The 18783-nt window shown below is 38.6% G+C and overlaps 1 protein-coding gene and 1 long non-coding RNA gene across 2 annotated transcripts in view; one reads left to right on the top strand and one right to left on the bottom strand.

The window, feature by feature from the left end:
- Iqch (IQ motif containing H) overlaps window positions 1–18783 on the top strand; it is a 134891-nt gene that overhangs the window by 27701 nt on the left and 88407 nt on the right. Inside the window, exons 5-7 of the mRNA XM_040275165.2 lie at window positions 5512–6063; window positions 6766–6832; window positions 16927–17010. Of these exons, the coding sequence (XP_040131099.2) occupies window positions 5512–6063; window positions 6766–6832; window positions 16927–17010 (703 nt within the window). The remainder of the gene's footprint in view (window positions 1–5511; window positions 6064–6765; window positions 6833–16926; window positions 17011–18783) is intronic.
- Window positions 554–6876, bottom strand: LOC120886358 (uncharacterized). The gene is made up of 2 exons (XR_005729330.2): window positions 5772–6876; window positions 554–3838 (listed from the first exon to the last, which is right to left on the bottom strand). It is a non-coding gene; the product is annotated as an uncharacterized LOC120886358 (long non-coding RNA).

The following is an 18783-nucleotide window of genomic DNA, read 5'->3' as shown; positions in this document are numbered from 1 at the left end:
CTTCCTAATTCTGTTCTGTTTGATCTTCCATCAGAATTTGGTCTGCTGAGTATTTTTGTTCCGTGAAAGGGTATCTAAAGGTGGGGATCTTTCTCCCCAGGATGATTCGGAGTTCAGAAAGACTCATTTCAACAATGATACCTTTCAAAGCAATTGCAGAAAATTTTCCCTAGAAAATTGCGCTGATATAAGGGGCCTTTATGCTCCATTCTCTTCCTTATGTCTCTGTTCAGTGAGTTTTCTATTTTTGCCTTTTATTCTCTTTATGAAGGTTAAGGACTCTGACTCTTGCTTTTAATTGTCATTTAAGTTTTAGGCAGTTTTATAATCTGAGAACTGTTTGTTGACATCATTGTTGGAGGTTTTCTCTTCAATCTTACAGGTTAGGTGGCAGGGACAATTTGTCATTTATTTTGGTTTAAAAGTTGCTAGAAAGAATTGGTGTGTGTGTGTGTGTGTGTGTGTGTGTGTGTGAATTGATATAAAAGGAAAAGGAGGAGATCCCCCAGGTCTTTAACATGGTGCAGGAAATAATGACACTGGAGATAGTTGCTTTTGATTTGATGGTTTTATTAGCTCCAGGCATATGGGCTGACACATTAAGTCAGAGAGCCATAGGGTGTCAATATTACAAGTTCCCTGAGTGGTTCCCTAGTGGAAACTGAAATCCTACAGGAGAAGTGACTTCCCAAGGCCACAGAGGAAGATGGTGACAAGCCAGATTCTAGGTTTTCTGGCTTCAATCTGCCACTCCTCCACCATACCATTTTCTGTCCATTAGTGCATTCATAGGGGTCAGTTCAACAGCTCACTTTCCAGCCTAGCAAATAAGAAGAAATAGCAGGTCCAGGCCGGTTGGCTCTGATGTAGGAAGCAACAGGAGGGAGGAGAGCACAGCTTAGGAAGGGCCATGCAGGGCTCTGAGCTTTGAGGCCAAGGGAGTAGGGACAGCATAGGGTAGGGTGTGGGAGAGTAGACATCACAAGGGACAAAAACAGGGCTGGGAAAAGGCAATGAGAGGGCGCAAGGACACACTCCATCTGGTCTCTTCCTTTAGTTCTGGATGGATCCGGGATATTTAGGAATGGGATATTTTTTCTTAAAGTAGCAAAAATACTGTCCTAGAAGTTAAGAAGATCTACTACCTGGTTTTATGATCTTGGATAAGTCATGTGTTCTCCCTGAGCCTCAGTTTCCTCATCTGTAGTAATGATCACACTGACGGGAGATGAGACACTGTGAAAACTTTTACATATGTTATAATCCTCACAGCAACTCTTCAGGGACCTCTCCCTTTTCCAGATGAGAAAATTTAGATTCTGAGACAGCAGGAACTTGTCCAAGCATATGTAGCAGACAGTGGCAGAGCTTGGGTTTCAACTGAGGTTAGTCAGGGCTCCGTCCCATGGCTCATTTTCCTGGGCCCCTAATCATCTACTGAGAAAAAGGCAGAATCAATGACCTTCAAGATCCCTCGTGTTTCCAAATTCAGAATTAAGTAATTATGCTAAATCTCCGAGCCTTGGTTAATTCATCTACTCTCTCTGAACATTGTATATATCTCTTGAACAACTCCAGCCAGTTGAAATCTTGGTATTTACTCTGTACAAAGTTCATAGATCTTCACCAAAATTAAATAGGACCAGATAAATGGCACCCTGGTCTTTGAGAAATAATAAAGACTTTGTCTTTTAGAGATACACCATTCATTCACCAAATCCAAGCTCTCCCTAGAGCCACAGGGTGCTGAAGAGCTCATTCTTTTTCCTACAATGCAATTACTTAATTACTAATAGGTATGTTGCAATGTTTAAGAAACTGAAATTTGGCTCCTAGATTCAAAAGTATTCTCAGTTGTCCTTCTAGGCAATGGAATGATTGACATTCTCTAAAGATGACAGCCATGTTGGATTATCCCAAATACTTGAGTCTTTACTGCTAGGAGAGCTTCCTCATATCCATTTTAGGGATCTAGTTTAATCCTATATCCACATGCCATCCTCATATGTACAAATAAAAATTTTCATGAAGAAATTCAGCTTAGAAACATATTCCTTTTTTCTGGATTTTTTTTTTGTGGTAGATATTTCTAAATGCATTACTGGGTCTTTCTGGCTTCACATTGGGTCTTACTAACACATATGATCATCATCCTTCTGTCCTGGTTTTGCTGTGGATTTTGAATTTTCCCTAAATAACTGCTCTAGAAACTCTCAAAGTTACCTAATTAGTGATTACACTTTGCAAATCAAGAAGAGCATTTCCCAGCTAGTTGACTCAGTCAGTTAGAGCAGGTTGCTAATAATTAGGCCACAGCTACAGGTCTGGGCTGCGCGTGAGCCAGTTAGTAAGTGCAGACAGCGCACAAAGGTGAAGATAAGGCTGTGCTCCCAAGAAGGACCAGGCGAGGATGCAGATGTCCAAGAGACATCCATCCCTACTAAAAGGAAAAAAAAATGCTACTGAGTCATAATATCACGTTGCAATGATTGGAAACAAAAAGAAAGGGAAGGAGGAAGGTTGAGAGAAATGGAGCAGGAGGGATAGAAAGGAAAAAGAGAGGAAGGGAGGGAAGGAGGAAACCCAACAAATAATCCTAGACAAGTTCATGGAGATAAATAATAAAGGAGGACTCGCAGAAGGAGCGGCACCTGAAGCATGGCACGACCCCTGATCAGGGCTCTTATTCCTAGCAGGCTGTGACGCAGCTCCGTCTTTACCTGCTCGATGGTTCTCGCACTGCTGATGCACTGCTTTAATTTGGGAAGCCTTTCTCTTGAGAGGCATGTCTTTTCTTGCTCTAAGTCTAAAGTGCTCCCTTGTGTGGCATTCTCGGTGACAGATGTACTACAGTTATGCTTTAGCTGACTCCAAAGCCATAGCTTCCCAGTGCCTGAGTGGTCTATTTGATGTCCAAGAGTGTGTTTCCTCTGAGAGCAGGTCTTTGCTGGAATATCATCCAAGAAGGCAGGAAGGTATAATCCCTTTGTTCTAAAGCAGCCCCTGTTAAATTCTGCAATCCCTGCCCACCCAAAGGCTATTCTCTCAGAAGGTCTAAAGTGCAACTGCTGAGGTGCATCGAAGCCCTTAGAAAGCCTGTGGAAAAGTGCTAAGATCTGAGAGTCCTCTCCCTTCTCTACCCACCCCCCCAAGGTTATTCTATTTTCATGGATGACCCCACTTCCACGTGACCCTCTGTAAGGACAAGGATTTCAAAAATACTTGAACACCTCCAAGGACACAAGAGCCTCTTTCCAGCCTCCCATCCATAGCTCTCCTTTTTATAGGAGTGTTGGAGTCTCGATGACGGGATGGATCTAGGACATGACTGGTGGGGCCAGCCAATTCTCTATGTGTCCATCTGTGATTATTTTGCACGTCTTGTCACTGGTGAAGCACTATCATTTTTCTCTGAATTCTAATCTTCCCACCATCCAAGCCCATTCTTGAAGGAAGGCAGAAATGTAGCCACGGGCCATTCTGTTGGAACTTGTGCCACTTGTCCTCTAGCAGGAGTTGCAGCTCCCCCTGCCAGCACCGATGTCTGCTGAAGGAGGCCTTGTCCACTCTGTCTCGCATCCAAGGCGAAGAAATTTACTCCATCTACCAGTCTGAGTTCTCTCTGGGCGTCCTGGGTAGATCAGAAAGGGCTTCAGTCTTAGCGAAAAGACTTTTCCTCTTAGGCCTTAAAGTAGCTCTGAAGTTAAAAGTATAGAAAGCTCACTGCTATATAAAGTTGACTTCTAAAATTAAAGGATATCTTCCATTTGGGACTTAATACTTGCATTTTTAGTATTTTCACTTGAGATAACAGTCTAATTATTCCATGGCCCGGTACCTGAGGGAATAAAAAGAGAATTTGAAGTTTTGTTTGTAATTGCTTATATTTTCTTACTGTGCCTTTATTGTAAGTATAACTCTTGGCTTACTTTTCTCTCGGATAGTTTCCTGCCTTGTATTTATAAATTACTTTCAGTGACATGTATTTAGTAAAGACAAACTGTGAGCTGCTTAGGAGGCTGAGGCAGGAGGATTGTGAGTTCAAAGCCAGCCTCAACAACTTAACATGGCCCGAAGCAACTTAACAAGAATCTGTCTCTATGTAAAATATTTTTTAAAGGGCTGGGGATGTGACTCAGGGCTCTGTGATTAAATGTCCCTGGGTTCAGTCCTCAGTACAAAAAAAAAAAAAAGACAAACTATGAACAATCTAACATACCAATATCACCACGGACCTGTGGCATAATAGTTACTAATAAATTAACTGGGACTAAAAGTCTTCAAAATGCAGAGAGCAATATGATCCTACAATTTGATAAAGACAGACTGATACATCTAAAAACATGGACATATTGAAGGCAATCGATTCCTGGCATCCCAAAGCAAGAAGAAAGCATCATCACAGTAAATACTTAACTTCCTGACAAGAGCTCAGGGCCTGAAACATCTATATCCTCCCTTTTCTCCCAAGCCCGCCAATGGAACATTTAGACCATGGAATTTTTCTAGTGCAACAGGTTTTGATAATTGAAATGAAATGGTTTTGTAATGGGTAACAAATTTTTCTTTCCTTATTTTTTTTTCTATTGGAAATGGTATTATATATGGCTGTTGTCATCAAATCTCTTCTGATTTAATTTTTAAAATAGAATTTATTGTTTACTTAATATAGAAAATATTAAGAAGAAAAATTTGCCATTTCATTCTTAAAAGACCCCACTCAACAACATTTATAAATAAAAGTCGTGTATTTCCACGACTTAAATTTTCATTTTCAACACAGATAGGAACAAAATGGAAAGCAAATGCTTCCTTGGTTTCATCTGTTATGAGATTTCTGATTCTAATCTACCTGTGGACAGCCCCAGATATGTCCCTAAAAGGGCTCTAGACGGTAAATAAAAGAACCCTTGTCAAGAGAAACATAGATAACACACAACATGATGCTTCTTGTAAAAGAAATCTCCTCTAGGTATTAAGAGAAGCTATCAGAAGAACTCTAAAATGCTAAAAAAAAATGATACTTATTAGAAAGTCAAAAACAGCTCTTAATGGGAATATTTGAAATTATGCTGAGGATTGCACAGAAAGACTTCACCCTGTTTTTCTAGAATTGGTAGGTAAGCTAAGACCAAGGGATCAGCAACATACTTCTCTAAGACCATGCGAGCCTGTATAAGAAGTACATCACAGGGAGGATGGGGTCAGCTGGCCATATTCCAGTAAACCCAAAGCATAACATTTCTAGATTACTTTCCTTGGGCACTTTTATAACACTTTTATAAAAATGTTAACATCTGTGAGTGATATCTAATATATTCCTCTTTTAAGGAGTTTTAATGATAATATATTAGCCAGATTTTCATAGTCCAATGTGTATACGATTTGGCAGTGTGAGGATCTGTGTCTTCCCGCCATTGAGAGGTAAGTGACAGTTGTACTCGTGAGGTGATCACTCGGTTAAACAAAATCACAGTACACCTCATCTCTGACAACACTTTCTTTCCACAGGGCATGAAAGTCACCCCACCTTCTAAAGGTCAGAAATTACCATGGGATTATGACCTTTGTATTTATGATGGCTTCATAGACAAGACAGCCCCAGACTTCATAGCATTCAAAGAGCATTTTAACTCAGCTTGGGGGAGTATTTTTTCTCTCTTGGAACATATCGAGAAGTTTCTCAGGGACTATGCAATACCAGAAGTCAAAATCAAAGGGAAGAACTTGCTGGCCCTCCTTCCAGAGTTTGAGCTGAATAATAAACTTACCCGATACAACCTGCTCTCACTGCTGGAGAACCCAGTTCACGTCCAAATGCTGTTAAATCGCCCAGGACAGAGGTTCAAGGGCCAAGGTGGGAAGGCAGAAGCCGCCGTCAAGATCCAAGCTACATGGAAATGCTACAAAGCAAGAAAATACTTCCTTGTTTACCGTCAGCAGAAGTGGGCGTCGGGTGTGATCGCCCTTGCTTGGCTTTTACGTTGCCATAAGACCCGAGTGAAGAAGATCCTGAAGGAATCGCGGCAGAGACACCTGGAGAATTTCCGAATGCGAGCCAAGGTGCACGAGGCTGCCAGCTGCTCAGGCAGACCTCTTTTTCTAAACAGTTCCTGCTTGAACGACTGCAATAAGTTGTCTCTTTCTCTTTCCTTTCCTTCTCCAACTCCCCTCCCCCTCAGCCTCCCTGGTCTTTTTCTTTCCTCTACGCAGGATGCACAAGCCCCACATTTGTTCCTGCAGCATATTTTAGCCCTAATCGGCAATCTGGCTTTTGTGCCTGCAAAAATCGGCTGCAATTTTTCTATAGACGTAAAGTCCCTTCATTTGGGCTACGGTAGTTCTGTCAGAAAATCGATGTTTTAACTGCATTACCTTTTCCCCCCTATATATACCTTCTGGCACTTTAATTTGCTAGGGGAAAAAAAATCCTCTCTTGTCTACATTGCTGTCACCACTTTGTCAGAAAGTATTTAAGTTTGCAGACAGCCTTTTAATTAGTGCTCACAATTTCATTTATGTTTGCTTTCTCTTTTTTTCATTCATATTCTGTTAATTAAGTGAGCTGCCTCTAATCTTCCCCTGCCAGTAGCATCATGTAGCCACCTAATTAAATTAATTGGGGAAGATGTTTTAAGTATGTAATTAAATCAATTAATATAATTTATGCCTGGCTTAACTGTACAGTGGAAAAACAGCTGAAGTTTGACTAGATGAATCCACTACAGCTTCCTGTCACTGATCAATGCTCTTCTTGATTTTTAGCATCTGGCAGCCAACTGGAATCGCATCAGGACCTCCAGGAGGACGATTATCCATATCCCATCATTAGGTATAACACTTTTGCCTGCAAATCTATCAGCAACCTCTATTACCCACCACATTATGGCTCCTTGATTGAGTTCAAGGAAGGCCCCTTGTTTTATTCAAATTGGTCTCGGCAGGAAAATGTTCTCGACATGATGAGAGTAATAACACAGGGCCCTCGCTCGAAACGGCGTTTAATTTGGGGATTAAGCAAATAAAGTCATTATGTGGGGGCTGCTATTCAGTGGAGAGGTGATTTGCTGTAATTCGCTTTCATCTGTATGAAATGAACTAAAAAGTTGTATTTTTTTCCCCCTGAAATACGGATAATGTTTTCGATCTTCTTTAATGATAGAAGCACACGGGCTTGTGTGTGTTGTGGCAGTTACGCCAATAAGCCAGGATATTGCTTGTACACTGTTTTTAATCAAATGTGCAGTCAAAATGATAAGCTACATTCTCTGAAATTATTTAGTTCTAATTACGAGCAGATGGGATGCTTTATTTGCACCTAGGGCGCCTGAGCAAAAGGAAATGCTGTGTGAACAAGAATAATTAAGAAGTTGAATAGTGTTTTTTGCGCTTAAATAATCTGCAGTTTCATGTTAATTAGCACTAATGTAATTATTTAATTACATTTATGAATTGGGGAACTTGAAAGCTGTTGTCTGAAACGCAGTGGTAAAATAGGTGTGCCAAAATGACACAGGGAATTTCAGAAATTTGCATTGGAAGTTCTTTTAAAACACGAGCTGCTGTCAAAATGTTTGGGATTTGTGTCTCATTGTTTGTTTTGTTTTGCTTGGCTTCTACCTAGCCTGTTAAATTTCCTGGATGAGGCCAAATTTCCTATGCTGACTTAATAAGAGTTTTGACAAACAGCAAAAACCACTGAATCTCCAGATTAGCTCTTTGTTAAGGCCTTTCCTGTAAAGCAAGGCAGTAATTGATCTTCTGGGTTGTTACTTATTTATGTTCATCTGTGAATATTTTAGTTTGTGTATTGAAGTGTAGCATAGAAACAAAACAAATTTAAGCAGTAATAGAAAAAGAAAAACATTTAAACTACTACATAAACATATTAAGATTATTTTAAATTAGTAAAATATTAATAGGACCAAAGTAATACAAACTTTCCAAGATTCTAGAGCATATGCATAGAGCTATGTGTACTAGTGCAAAAGTTAAGAAAACTTGAGTTGCATAGGGCCTTTTAGTTTTGCTCCACTTTATGGCTCACAGAAGAAATTTGTTCCTTCTTAGGATGTAAGTGAGCTAAGACAGATCTGAATTTCATTCCAACTTAGGCTTTTGTCTTGGTGAGACTACTTTTGCACACAAAATTAGTTCACACACAGAAATTGCACTTGTAATTGATTGCAACCAGAGAGGCTAATTGCAGACCCAATTAACTGACTCAGGTCCTTAGAATAAGGTGCAAGAGCCTTTGCTTCTGAAACTAATTGTGGACCTGACATAATATTATATGGGGAATTTTGTTTTTCTTTCTCTACTTGATCCAAAACTAGAGCCAGAAACAGGGTTCCTACTTTGCAATGGTAATAAGCACACTCGTGTGGTATAGGTACAATTTCCACAAACTTCTTTCCTCCCACACTCCCTTTGACTCTTCAAAACAACCCCATGTGAATGGCCCTGCAGAGAAGTCTGATACAAAGGAGTCTCCAAAGAAGCAGAAATTTGAAAGTAATGGTAATGTAAGCTGAGTAATAAAAAATGAGTTAAAAGGAAAGCATCTTAAATTTTCAAAAGGACTTGCTGGATATAAATTAAATGGAAAATAATATGGTCAAAGAAATGAAAATTATAAAGCATTATTTTAAATTGTATATTAAAGCTAGCTTCTAGATTGTATATATATATAGTTTAAATAAATGATAAATATGAAGGCTTCCCAAATGCAGTAATTTTTGTTTGTAAATGACAGAGTACCCACTTTAAAGGAAAATGTATTTATGTATTTTTAAAATATAAGAATGGTCTCAGATATTTTTCTCAATCAAGCATTTTAGAAGTCCAACTCTACCTTTTCACAAGAGAATTTGTTTCTACAATCTGTGCTTTAGGTTTTATAAAATGACTTGTGGATATCCAATTTAGTATAAATATTGCACAGACAGAATTCTTAAACTATAAAAAAATGATATGGGGTTCTTTTTTCTTATTTCCCACTTCGCCAGGGAATACACAGGGAGGTTTTTGGCTATACACAGCATGGCTTCTTTGTCTCATGCACGCAGGACTTACTTCCACTATTCATAAAAATAGAAGTGGATGAAAATGAAGTCAATTTTTGTTCTAAATACACTGCAAAAAGAAACTAACCTATTCAATCTAATAATTTTATTTCCAGAGTTAATACGAATTCACTCGTCAAAATCAATGGGCAGGGTTGTCGGGTTCAAGTAGGCACTTAAAGCAAGTGTAGCCTTGTCGTCTTTTTCTCTTTTCATAGGAAAACTTGCTATAGAATCACCCTGGAAATAATGACACTCGGACACCAGTCAATTGGGGCTGCACTAACTTATTTGAACCCTTAAAATGAAAGCTAAGTACTGATAACCACGTAATATATTACAGTTGTAGGCGTTTGGCTATTTGCTATATAGTTTTGCACACAGGAATAATTGCTTTCTTCAAACCCTGATGGCAGAAAAGATGGCCTTTTAGTAACATATTTTACTATGAAACATTTATAATGTATTTTTAAACGTATAGTTTGATAACACAAACATTAAAAGAACATATTGCAGAGTTACCTCTTTGTTATAAAATTTGATTAACTGTTATATATTGCATGTAGGGGTTCCTAGATGTAACAAATATTTTAGCTATTTTTAACCTACAGAAGTGGAATGTTATTGACTAATTGTTTAAAAGAACTGATTGGCCTTATAATTTTATAAGTTGATAAAAAATTCTTTCCAGAATGTATAGGTTGATCTCTTAATGGGATATTACATATTTTTATCATTTTTATTAATGAAATATAATTATAACAAAATCGTATTCCATAGTTCATAGCAGAAATAGAATTCTAGGGTCTATTTTAAGCAAAATCTATCAATCAAATAAGAAGGAATCGCAATAAAGAATCCTAATTCCTCTAGAAAGACCAAAGGTCTAAATAAAAACTGCAAACTAAACTTGCTTCCATTTCTTTTGGCCAAATTATTTCCTTCACATTTTAACCCTGGGCTTTTTATTATAGCACATCATAAGTATATGTACTGCTATACTTTAACTCAGAGACATTTTAACATATAGTCATTTAATATGATGTGTCAAAAATTGGCTTCCAATGCTGAGAGCAGATATCTGAGGTCACTGTCAGCAAACTCAATCCCAGTGGTGAGTCTCCCTTCTCATCTCTCTTCCTCTCCCCCCCAGCCCCCTTTTTGTACTGGGGATTGAACACATGGGCATTTTACTACCCTGCTACATCCCCAGCCCTTTTTTAATTTGAGACAGGGTCTTGCTAAGTTGCTGAGGTTGTCCTCAAACTTGCACTCCTCCTGCCTCAGCCTCCCTAGTCACAGGGATTGTAGGCAGGCACCACCACGTCTGTTCTCTTCCTCCTTTAAAAATACAGATAGGTGATATATTGAGGTGGGATTTTTTTCTCTCTTCTTTACATAATCTTTTATTTCATTGGCCAATCAATGTAATGGCTAAAAGTAATATACATAATTCATCCTCAATTTTTTCTGCATGTGCATTATTTCAGTAAATTCTCCTTAGGATTAACATGAACATTGGTCTCCAGAATATTCCATGCCATAAAAATTGTGGATGGTGTTATTGTGAAATTCATGAAAAATATTTTTCAGTTGTTCTGTACTGTCACAAAAGCCTGTAAGAAAAGACAGAAATGTGCTTTTGTGGGCAGCTGACCATACACTGAATGGAGAAAGCCCTGAGGCTCATGAGACAGTAGCGTCCTAACTGCTTTCCCTTCCCCAGGAGGAGAGTTGAGACTCACCTCTCTGTGAACAGAGACGGAGGACTGCGACTGTGAGCATGGACCTGAAGTTGTTTCTAGTGTGCCTCTAAGCATATTGCCATCTCTCTACTTTCTCACTTTTGAGTTGACAACTCAAAGATTAAATAGGTTCTGTTCTTCCATCCTGGGCAGTTGGGATCTCTCATCCAGTCTTCACAGTCGTCCAAAGGTATTTTGGCAGCTAACATGGAATTCATAATTGAGTCAGGAGTTGCCACATGAGATCCTTGGGACAACTGAGCTGCCAGCATCCCCCAGGCAGCCTTTCCCAGAAATACCCAGGTCCTTGGGGATCAGCAGCAAAGTACACTTAAACTTTCAAATTTCTTTATAGCCCAAACTAAAATTAAAATACATTTGTATTCTTCCATGTCAACAAATCAACACTTACTCACTGGTTAGATCACAGTTAGCCCAATCACCCTTTTATATGAAAATGTACAACTGATCTTGACCCAGCTAATGTTGTACCATAATTCAGAGAAATAGCATTAAATTGGGTGTGAAGTGACACCTGTTCAAGGTCTTTTCATGAAATGGATTAATATTGGGATAAGAACAGAAATGAATTTTGCATATGCTAAATAAAAATGTAATCTCTTAATCTCCTTCCTCCTCATAAAAATAGCAAAAGCTTTATTCAGCTATTCTCAAATTTTCTTGTCTCAGAACACCATTAAACTCATAATGGTAACTGAAGACCTGAAAGAGCATTGGCTTAAGTGAATTCTATCTATTGTTATTTACTGTATTAGAAACGAATGAAAGGAACTTTAAAAGTACTTATTAGCTAATGAACCCACTGCCAATGTTAATCTAAATAACACATTTTTACAAAATAGAATTATTTTCCTAAACAAATTTAGTGAGAAGAATGGCATTATTTGACAGGTTTGCAAATCCCTATACAATGTGGTTGTAGTCTCATAACTGCTTCTATATTCAATCTGTTTTGTATGTTCTTCAGAAGAAGTATACGAAAAAAAAAATCTGGCCCTATGGAGATAAGTATTTGGAAAAGGGAAGAATATTTTATGTATTTTACAGTCTTTTCAGAAACTGTATATATTCTTCTTTGGCTTTCTACTAAATCCACAATAAGAACTATTAGCTGCAATGTGAAATTGCAGTCATATTGGTAAATGTTTTGTGTTTTGTAACTTGTGAGAGAATAGACTTTGAAAGGCAAATAAAATCTCAGTATCATTTTTTAATATATGTAAATTTTAGGGGTGGGGCTGGGGCTCAACAGTAGAGCGCTTGCCTAGCACGTGCAAGGCCCTGGATTTGATCCTCAGCATCACATAAAAATTAATTAATTAATTAATTAAAGGTATCGTGTCCAACTACATCTAAAAAATTTTAAAATATTTATTTTTAGTTATAATTGGACACGATACCTTTATTTTATTTTTACATGGTGCTAAGGATCAAACCCATAGCCTCATGCATGCTAGGAAAGTGCTCTACTTCTGAGCCACAACCCCAGCCCATGTTAGCATCATCTTGAAAATAGTTTTGATTTTGCAGATCCCCTGAAATGACCTTGATACTCCCCAGGTCCCCAGAACACAATTTGAGAATCACTGGCTTTAGTTGCATGCGATGTTGAGCCAGTCACTGACAAAAAGAACAAGAGAAAGTTCTCACCCTTTTGAAGGGGAATCCATTTGGCTATTTGATTTGAGAATGTTTTCCCAACTCAGGGTGATCAGATGCCGATCAACCACTTGGTACTCGGGAGTCTGTTGTTAACCTCTTCTCTGCCTTGTGTACCACTGTGAGGCTAGGACTTGGAGACAAGAGAAAAAGGACTCACCCACAGGGTAGTGAGCCAAGTGGTAAAGAACACGGAATCTGCTGGGACAACAGGGGCCTGTCACAGAGTCACACACCAGTGCCACCAAGGCCTGGTCACTGAACATGGCCTTGCTTGTGCTCTTGGATTCCTGTAGCCGCAGTGAAGGAAAAGCCAATGCCAGCAGGCTAGTCCTCCAGACGCAGAGGCAGTTAGCTTCACTTGATAGGCGTTCCCATGGGAGTGAGGCCTGGGAAAGGTGGCGAAGATGGAGGGTCTTTCCAGTCACCACCAATGGACATTCTTGATTCCGAAAGGACCAAAAGTAGTTGAACCACTGTAGAGGAAGCGCTCAGATAACCATCTTTGATGTGAAGTGGAAGCAGTAATGTTTCCACTTCATTTTATTTGAAAAAGTAAATTTATTTGAGAAAAGATGAATGGTTCTATCAAATGGGGATTATTTTGCACGTGATGAGAACAGGCATCAGGAAAGAGGCTATGTTCCTCTCCAGAGGGAAAGGGAGAGAGAGAGAGAGAGAGAGAGAGAGAGAGAGAGAGGGCCTCCATCTGCCAGTGATGTTTTCCTGTGCTGATAAGGACCTGGAAAAAATCTACAAATCCTGCTTTTCATTCTTTGAATCTACCAGAAGTTCTCCAGTTTTACAGGGTTAAATGGATAGAGGAAATGAAGAGAACACATGTGAGAGAGGGCTGAGAACTTAAGAGGCGGATTCTTTGTGCAGACCCACAGGTGCACAGGGAGCTTACACTCTGGAGTGGTCCAGGAAGACAGGGAGACGACACAGGTGAACAAGCACACGGGGGGACATGTAACGATGAAATGAGAAAGTGTAGTGGAGAAAGTGTGCCAGAGATTGACAGTGAAGGGAGGCTGAGAACCTTCTCAGAAAAGCCTAGGTCGGGCACAGCTGAGAGCAGCCAGGGTCTACCCTCTGCATAAGGCACAGCTGTACTCTGATGGTCAAGTAGTTTTGTGCTTGTGGTGATAACACCTTCCCTATGTTTAAATGAAGTTCTTTCTGAGACTCTCTTTCTGAGTTTGGCTCAGCTGAGGTTAGGAAAGAAACATCGAAACACAACAGCAGCAATGGTTACTGAGTACCTACCAGGTATCAGGGTCTTTGACCCTCCCTCACCTTTTCATTATAGGTAGAAAGAGAAGCAGGGCATCTGACAGGGGTGGTCCTTGGTAGAAGCAAGGGAAGATGGACAACACCACAGACTTAATGGCTTCCACGTATACACACGTAGGAGCTTACAGCTCTGTAACCCAAATGTGCGAGAGGGGTAAAATCTACGTGTCAGCCCAGCTGCCTTCCTTCCTGAGGCTCTAGGGATGAATAGTTGCCCTTCCTAACTTGTAGAAGCCATTCACCAAGGAATGCATGAAGAAGACTCTCAGTCCCTTTCTCTACCTTTAGGACCAGCAACATTGCAACCCCTGTGCCTTTCTAAATCACCCTATAACTTCCTACTGTTCTGCCTTCCTCCACCACTTTTCAGGACCCTTATTATTACACCAGGCCCAGTCAGATAATCCAGAATAATCTCCTTGTTTTAAGGTCAGCCAATTAGCAAACTTAATTTCATTTACAACTTTATTTCCCTTTTGTCATGTAACCTACCACATGCACAGTTCTGAAGATTAGGATAAGGACATGTTGGGATGGCCATTATTCTGCCTACCAAGACACATTGAAAATTAAAGTGAGAAGAGTCAAAAGCACTTTTCCCTCCTGGAGTTGTCTGTGCCCACTTGGAGAGTCTAATCTTTTATTTCATGTAACTAAATTGATAACAAGAGCTAAATATGTAGTAGCTACACTGCATAATAATTTGTACACTTATGTGATCTTGGAGAGATAAGGCACTTACCCTGAGTTTCCTCATCTATAGCAGGACAGGGTTGAGGTTGATGGTATCTCAAGCATCCCCCGGTGGCTGAGCACGATGGTGCATGCCTATAATCCCAGGGGCTTGGGAGTCTGAGGCAGGAGGATCGTGAGTTCAAAGCTAGCCTCAGGAATTTAACAAGGTCCTTAGCAACTTAGTGAGGCCCTGTCTCTAAATAAAATATTAAAAGGGGCTAGGGATGGGGCTCAGTGGTTAAGTGCCCCTGCATTTAATTCCCCAGTACCAAAAAAAGAAAAAAATCCCCCAGTGTTCCTAGCCTGATTTTTGAAGTAGCCACTTCTTTGTAGATTATATTACAAGCAATGTCTCCTTGCTACCAGGCATGTCTGCTGAGCTCCCCAAAGCCAAAACATCCTATTAAGTCATTATCATATTCAATGCTTGATGCCAGAACAACGGGGGGATCTTTTTGCCTGGGTGTCAATAGATGTGCCTATGGATGTACAAAACATGATAATAAACCTGATCTCAAAAACAATTGGCTCTCATCTTCTGCCGAACTGATGGCATGTGCATATCTTGTCACAGAACGTCCATGCTGCTTGTCACAAAATTCCTTGTGGTGGTTGTGGTGTGCTTTGGAAGTGCACATACCCCATAATATTAAAATACCTTACACTTACACAGCGCTTTGCAGTTTACAGTTGTTTTCATATCTGTTACTTTATGCAACCCTCTACATAAGTGTTGTTGTTAACATGAGATTCTTTAAAATGGGTGTATTAGTAGGGCTAAGAGGGTAACCAGGTCTATCATAATTCTGCAGAAGCATCTTGTATGCCTCCTTGATCAGTGGTAACGTAGCTACCAAGTAATTTGACAGAAAACTGACATCAAGCACTTGAATGAAACACAGACTTATTCCCTATGGGCTGCCTATGCAGCTACAAAGTGATCAAACATCTTTTATATTTTAAATTGGACATCATCTTAATGAGACATCTTATACTGCCTTTTATCTTTAATTCTAAAAGGAAATGCATTCCTGGTGTTCTCTCAGGCCCTAATCATACTCCATTGCTTAGGCATTTTTCCTTACTTTCTTATAGTCTTGATATATGTTATTCACAATATATCTCTCTAACATTTATATGAATACAGATAGATTTATACACATGCAGAATACTGCAGTCACATATAAAGACAACCTTGAAATCGGACTTGTCTGTATTAGTTTTCACTTATGGAATGGTTCTCTAAATTATTTGAAAGTCTAATAATTTTTTTCTAAAATAATTCCAAAAGTCCATTGGCCCTTCTGCCTCTTTAATTCTTAAATCCATATATATAAAGCAAAGAGAGACTTCTAGATGAATTGTAAGCTCATTTACTTTCCAGACGTTGTCTAGCATTTAAACACAGACATCAAAGCAAAGAGCCAATTATCAGAGTTCATTTGGTCTGAAGCCCTGTTGCCTGAATTGCTATAGTTTTCCTTATGCTGAAGAGAAAAATTAGTGTCACATCTTGAAGCTGTAGCCTATAAAACCACTTCATCTACAGCAGTTGAACTTGAAACATGTGTTTGGGCTCACTAACCACAAGGAGGCATTGAAGCATCTCTTCAAAATGTGAAAAGCAGTTTTATTTTTTAAAAAAGTCACACCTTATATTGCTGGTTTTATATAATAATGACAGTGCCTGTGAGCATGCATGTCTTTTAAGTTCCTGTCAGGATCCTTTCCCCTTGCCTTCCCAAGACCTGAAACATCAGCAGAGAGTGATGCTGTTTTCGTGGAAGATTTTTGGACAGTAGTAATCTGTAGAAGTCTTCCTTCTACTGTTTCCAACAGAAAGGAAGGTAAACTTCAAGACTTTCCTTAGTACTGACAAAGTCATTGTCTTCAATTTTATTGCACTTTGAGAGTTCAAAGTTCTTTTTACTGAGAGCAGAAGCCTATTTCTTTGATATGAGAATTCTTAAAATACAGTAAGGGGTTTATCTGAAATCTGTGTGTCAGTTTAGAATGATTCTGGAATACATCTTCAAAATGCCACACAGAACTCACAAATTAAAAAGTTGAAACCATTTCTATAACCTGAGCATAATGTTCTTACATGTAGTTTTGAACAGTCATGGTGAAGGTCAGAAATTTTCTCCGAGTTTTTGTAATCCTGATTCTCAGGAGCTTTGTTGGTATTGAAAATAGGAACCTCTCTGTTGCAGAAGGTGCTGCTTAGCACATCTCCCAGAATAATGCTTAATCCCCAGAGAAATAAGAGTTGTCTTATTTCTGTGATATGCTGCAGAGAAGACGTTTTCCTCAAAATGTGGACCGTGACATTTTAAAATTCTCTTGTGCCATTTTGCTCTATCATCTTGCTCTTTCTGGGTTTTGACACCTCGTTTGCCTTGTAGGGTATTCCCAGCAGGCTCGAGAAGGTGTCACCGACCTCAACATACAGCAGAACAGGCAACTGGGGCGGCTGTGTGACATCATAGGTACAGTAAATAGTTTTAAACATATGACTCTTTGCAATGTTTGTCAGTGAATATTGATACAATGTTTCTTCTTATTGTTATATATTTTTTCTTCTACAAGGAAAAAGCTTAGGTTTTTAAGCCACTTGTAGGACAATTGAATGTTTCATTTTAAGTAACATCCACAAGGATGTCAACTTGAATAAAAATAAGCATTTTAATCAATTACTTGGGCAGTTTTCTAAATATTTTTTCCTGTAGGTTTAGATGAGAATTTCTCTCCTATATACAAAAATCTTCTTGGTTTACTGAATCCTTGCAAGTGTATGAGACCAAAATTGTATATTTGTGACAATATTGTCTAAGATATTAGCTGAGGAATCACTGGAAGTTGGTATCAGAAATGAAGCATTGTGTTGTCATCATAAAAATAACAGAGAAATGAAAATAGATTTTTAAAGAGGCTTTTCTGTAAATATAGAGCATTTAATTATTTTTTAAAATGAAATGCCCAGTGAAGGGAATTCTTAGAAACACAGACCTTGATTAAGTGATGGCTACATCTTTGTAAAGTCAAGTCCTGATATTGGTTTGGTCAGTTCTCAATCAGTCACCTACTTGGGTCCAGGAGAGAAGAATCTGATGACTTTGATTGTCACTGGTCAAGGTCAGAGTTCAAGGTAAGCTTAAAAATAGATAGATTGCAAAGCCTAAGCAATAACATCAAGTTGGTTAAGGAGAAACTGGCCAAAGTATTAGGACTAAACAAAAATTAGATCTTCGTTGGTTATCAGATAAGAACATCTTTGTTTCGTTAAAATGTAATTGTTTTGGCCCTTATTTAAGCCAAACAAGAAAAAAAATTTAAATTATCAATGACCAACTTAGCTGGCTCCCTGGAATGACATACTTTACATGATTCATATATATTTCAGCATCATTATTATTTTATAAATGCCATTTGGTGACAAAAAGACATCAGTACTAGAAATTTACAGTGTCCTAAAATAATAATAATATAATTGCTTTAATCTATTATCTAGGCACTAATATTGTTTTTCAGCATTACAAAAAAAATTTAATGATTTGAGATTGATTTGTTAGTGCTGAACTATTTCAACCAAAAACCTGACTGGATGGAGAGCACTGAAGTGCACCAGAGGGCAGACTTTGCTCTCATTTATTTGAATTAATTTTTTTCTTCAGCTTTTTATATATCTTTCTATATATAGAATGAAGCATCTCTTTACCGAAAGATGTCTTTACAGAAGACTCTCATTAAAACTCGAAAAGACTTGAAAGCATTAGGCTTCTCCTCAAGTTCAGTAATTCAGTCTGTGTCCACCTGAAATGGAAAATTTTTGCTAATACGGACATTTCAGAAGCATTTATGTCTTTTCTCATTACATTACCTTCATGATGCAGCACTGCAATCATGTAATCGCTTCAAGAAGAGTGTTTAGAAGTAGTAAATGAAAGAAAAAGTACTTTCTTAGGAAATAAAAATAGGAAGAAACTAGAAAATTGAGTAATAATTTTGAGGAAGAATAATCATTCTTTTTATTCCATTAGTTGCTAGGAAAAGGTGTTGATTTTTCTGCTTATAAAAGGAAAACAAAGATTTGATCACACTTTTGATACTGACTGTGAAGTCAGGATTGTCAGTCAGGTAGACCCCCGTGGATGGGACTTTAAATTCCTAGATGAATAAAGTAAAAGAGTAACTGATTTTGACTATTGGTTAACTATCAAAGCAACTTTCATCTTCATATCAGCTCCCTTCCATAATTACCT

This window comes from Ictidomys tridecemlineatus, chromosome 5, assembly GCF_052094955.1.
Source record: "Ictidomys tridecemlineatus isolate mIctTri1 chromosome 5, mIctTri1.hap1, whole genome shotgun sequence".
Classification (NCBI taxonomy): domain Eukaryota; kingdom Metazoa; phylum Chordata; class Mammalia; order Rodentia; family Sciuridae; genus Ictidomys; species Ictidomys tridecemlineatus.
Note: the sequence above shows the minus strand (reverse complement) of the source record. Positions and strands in the feature narration are given on the sequence as shown.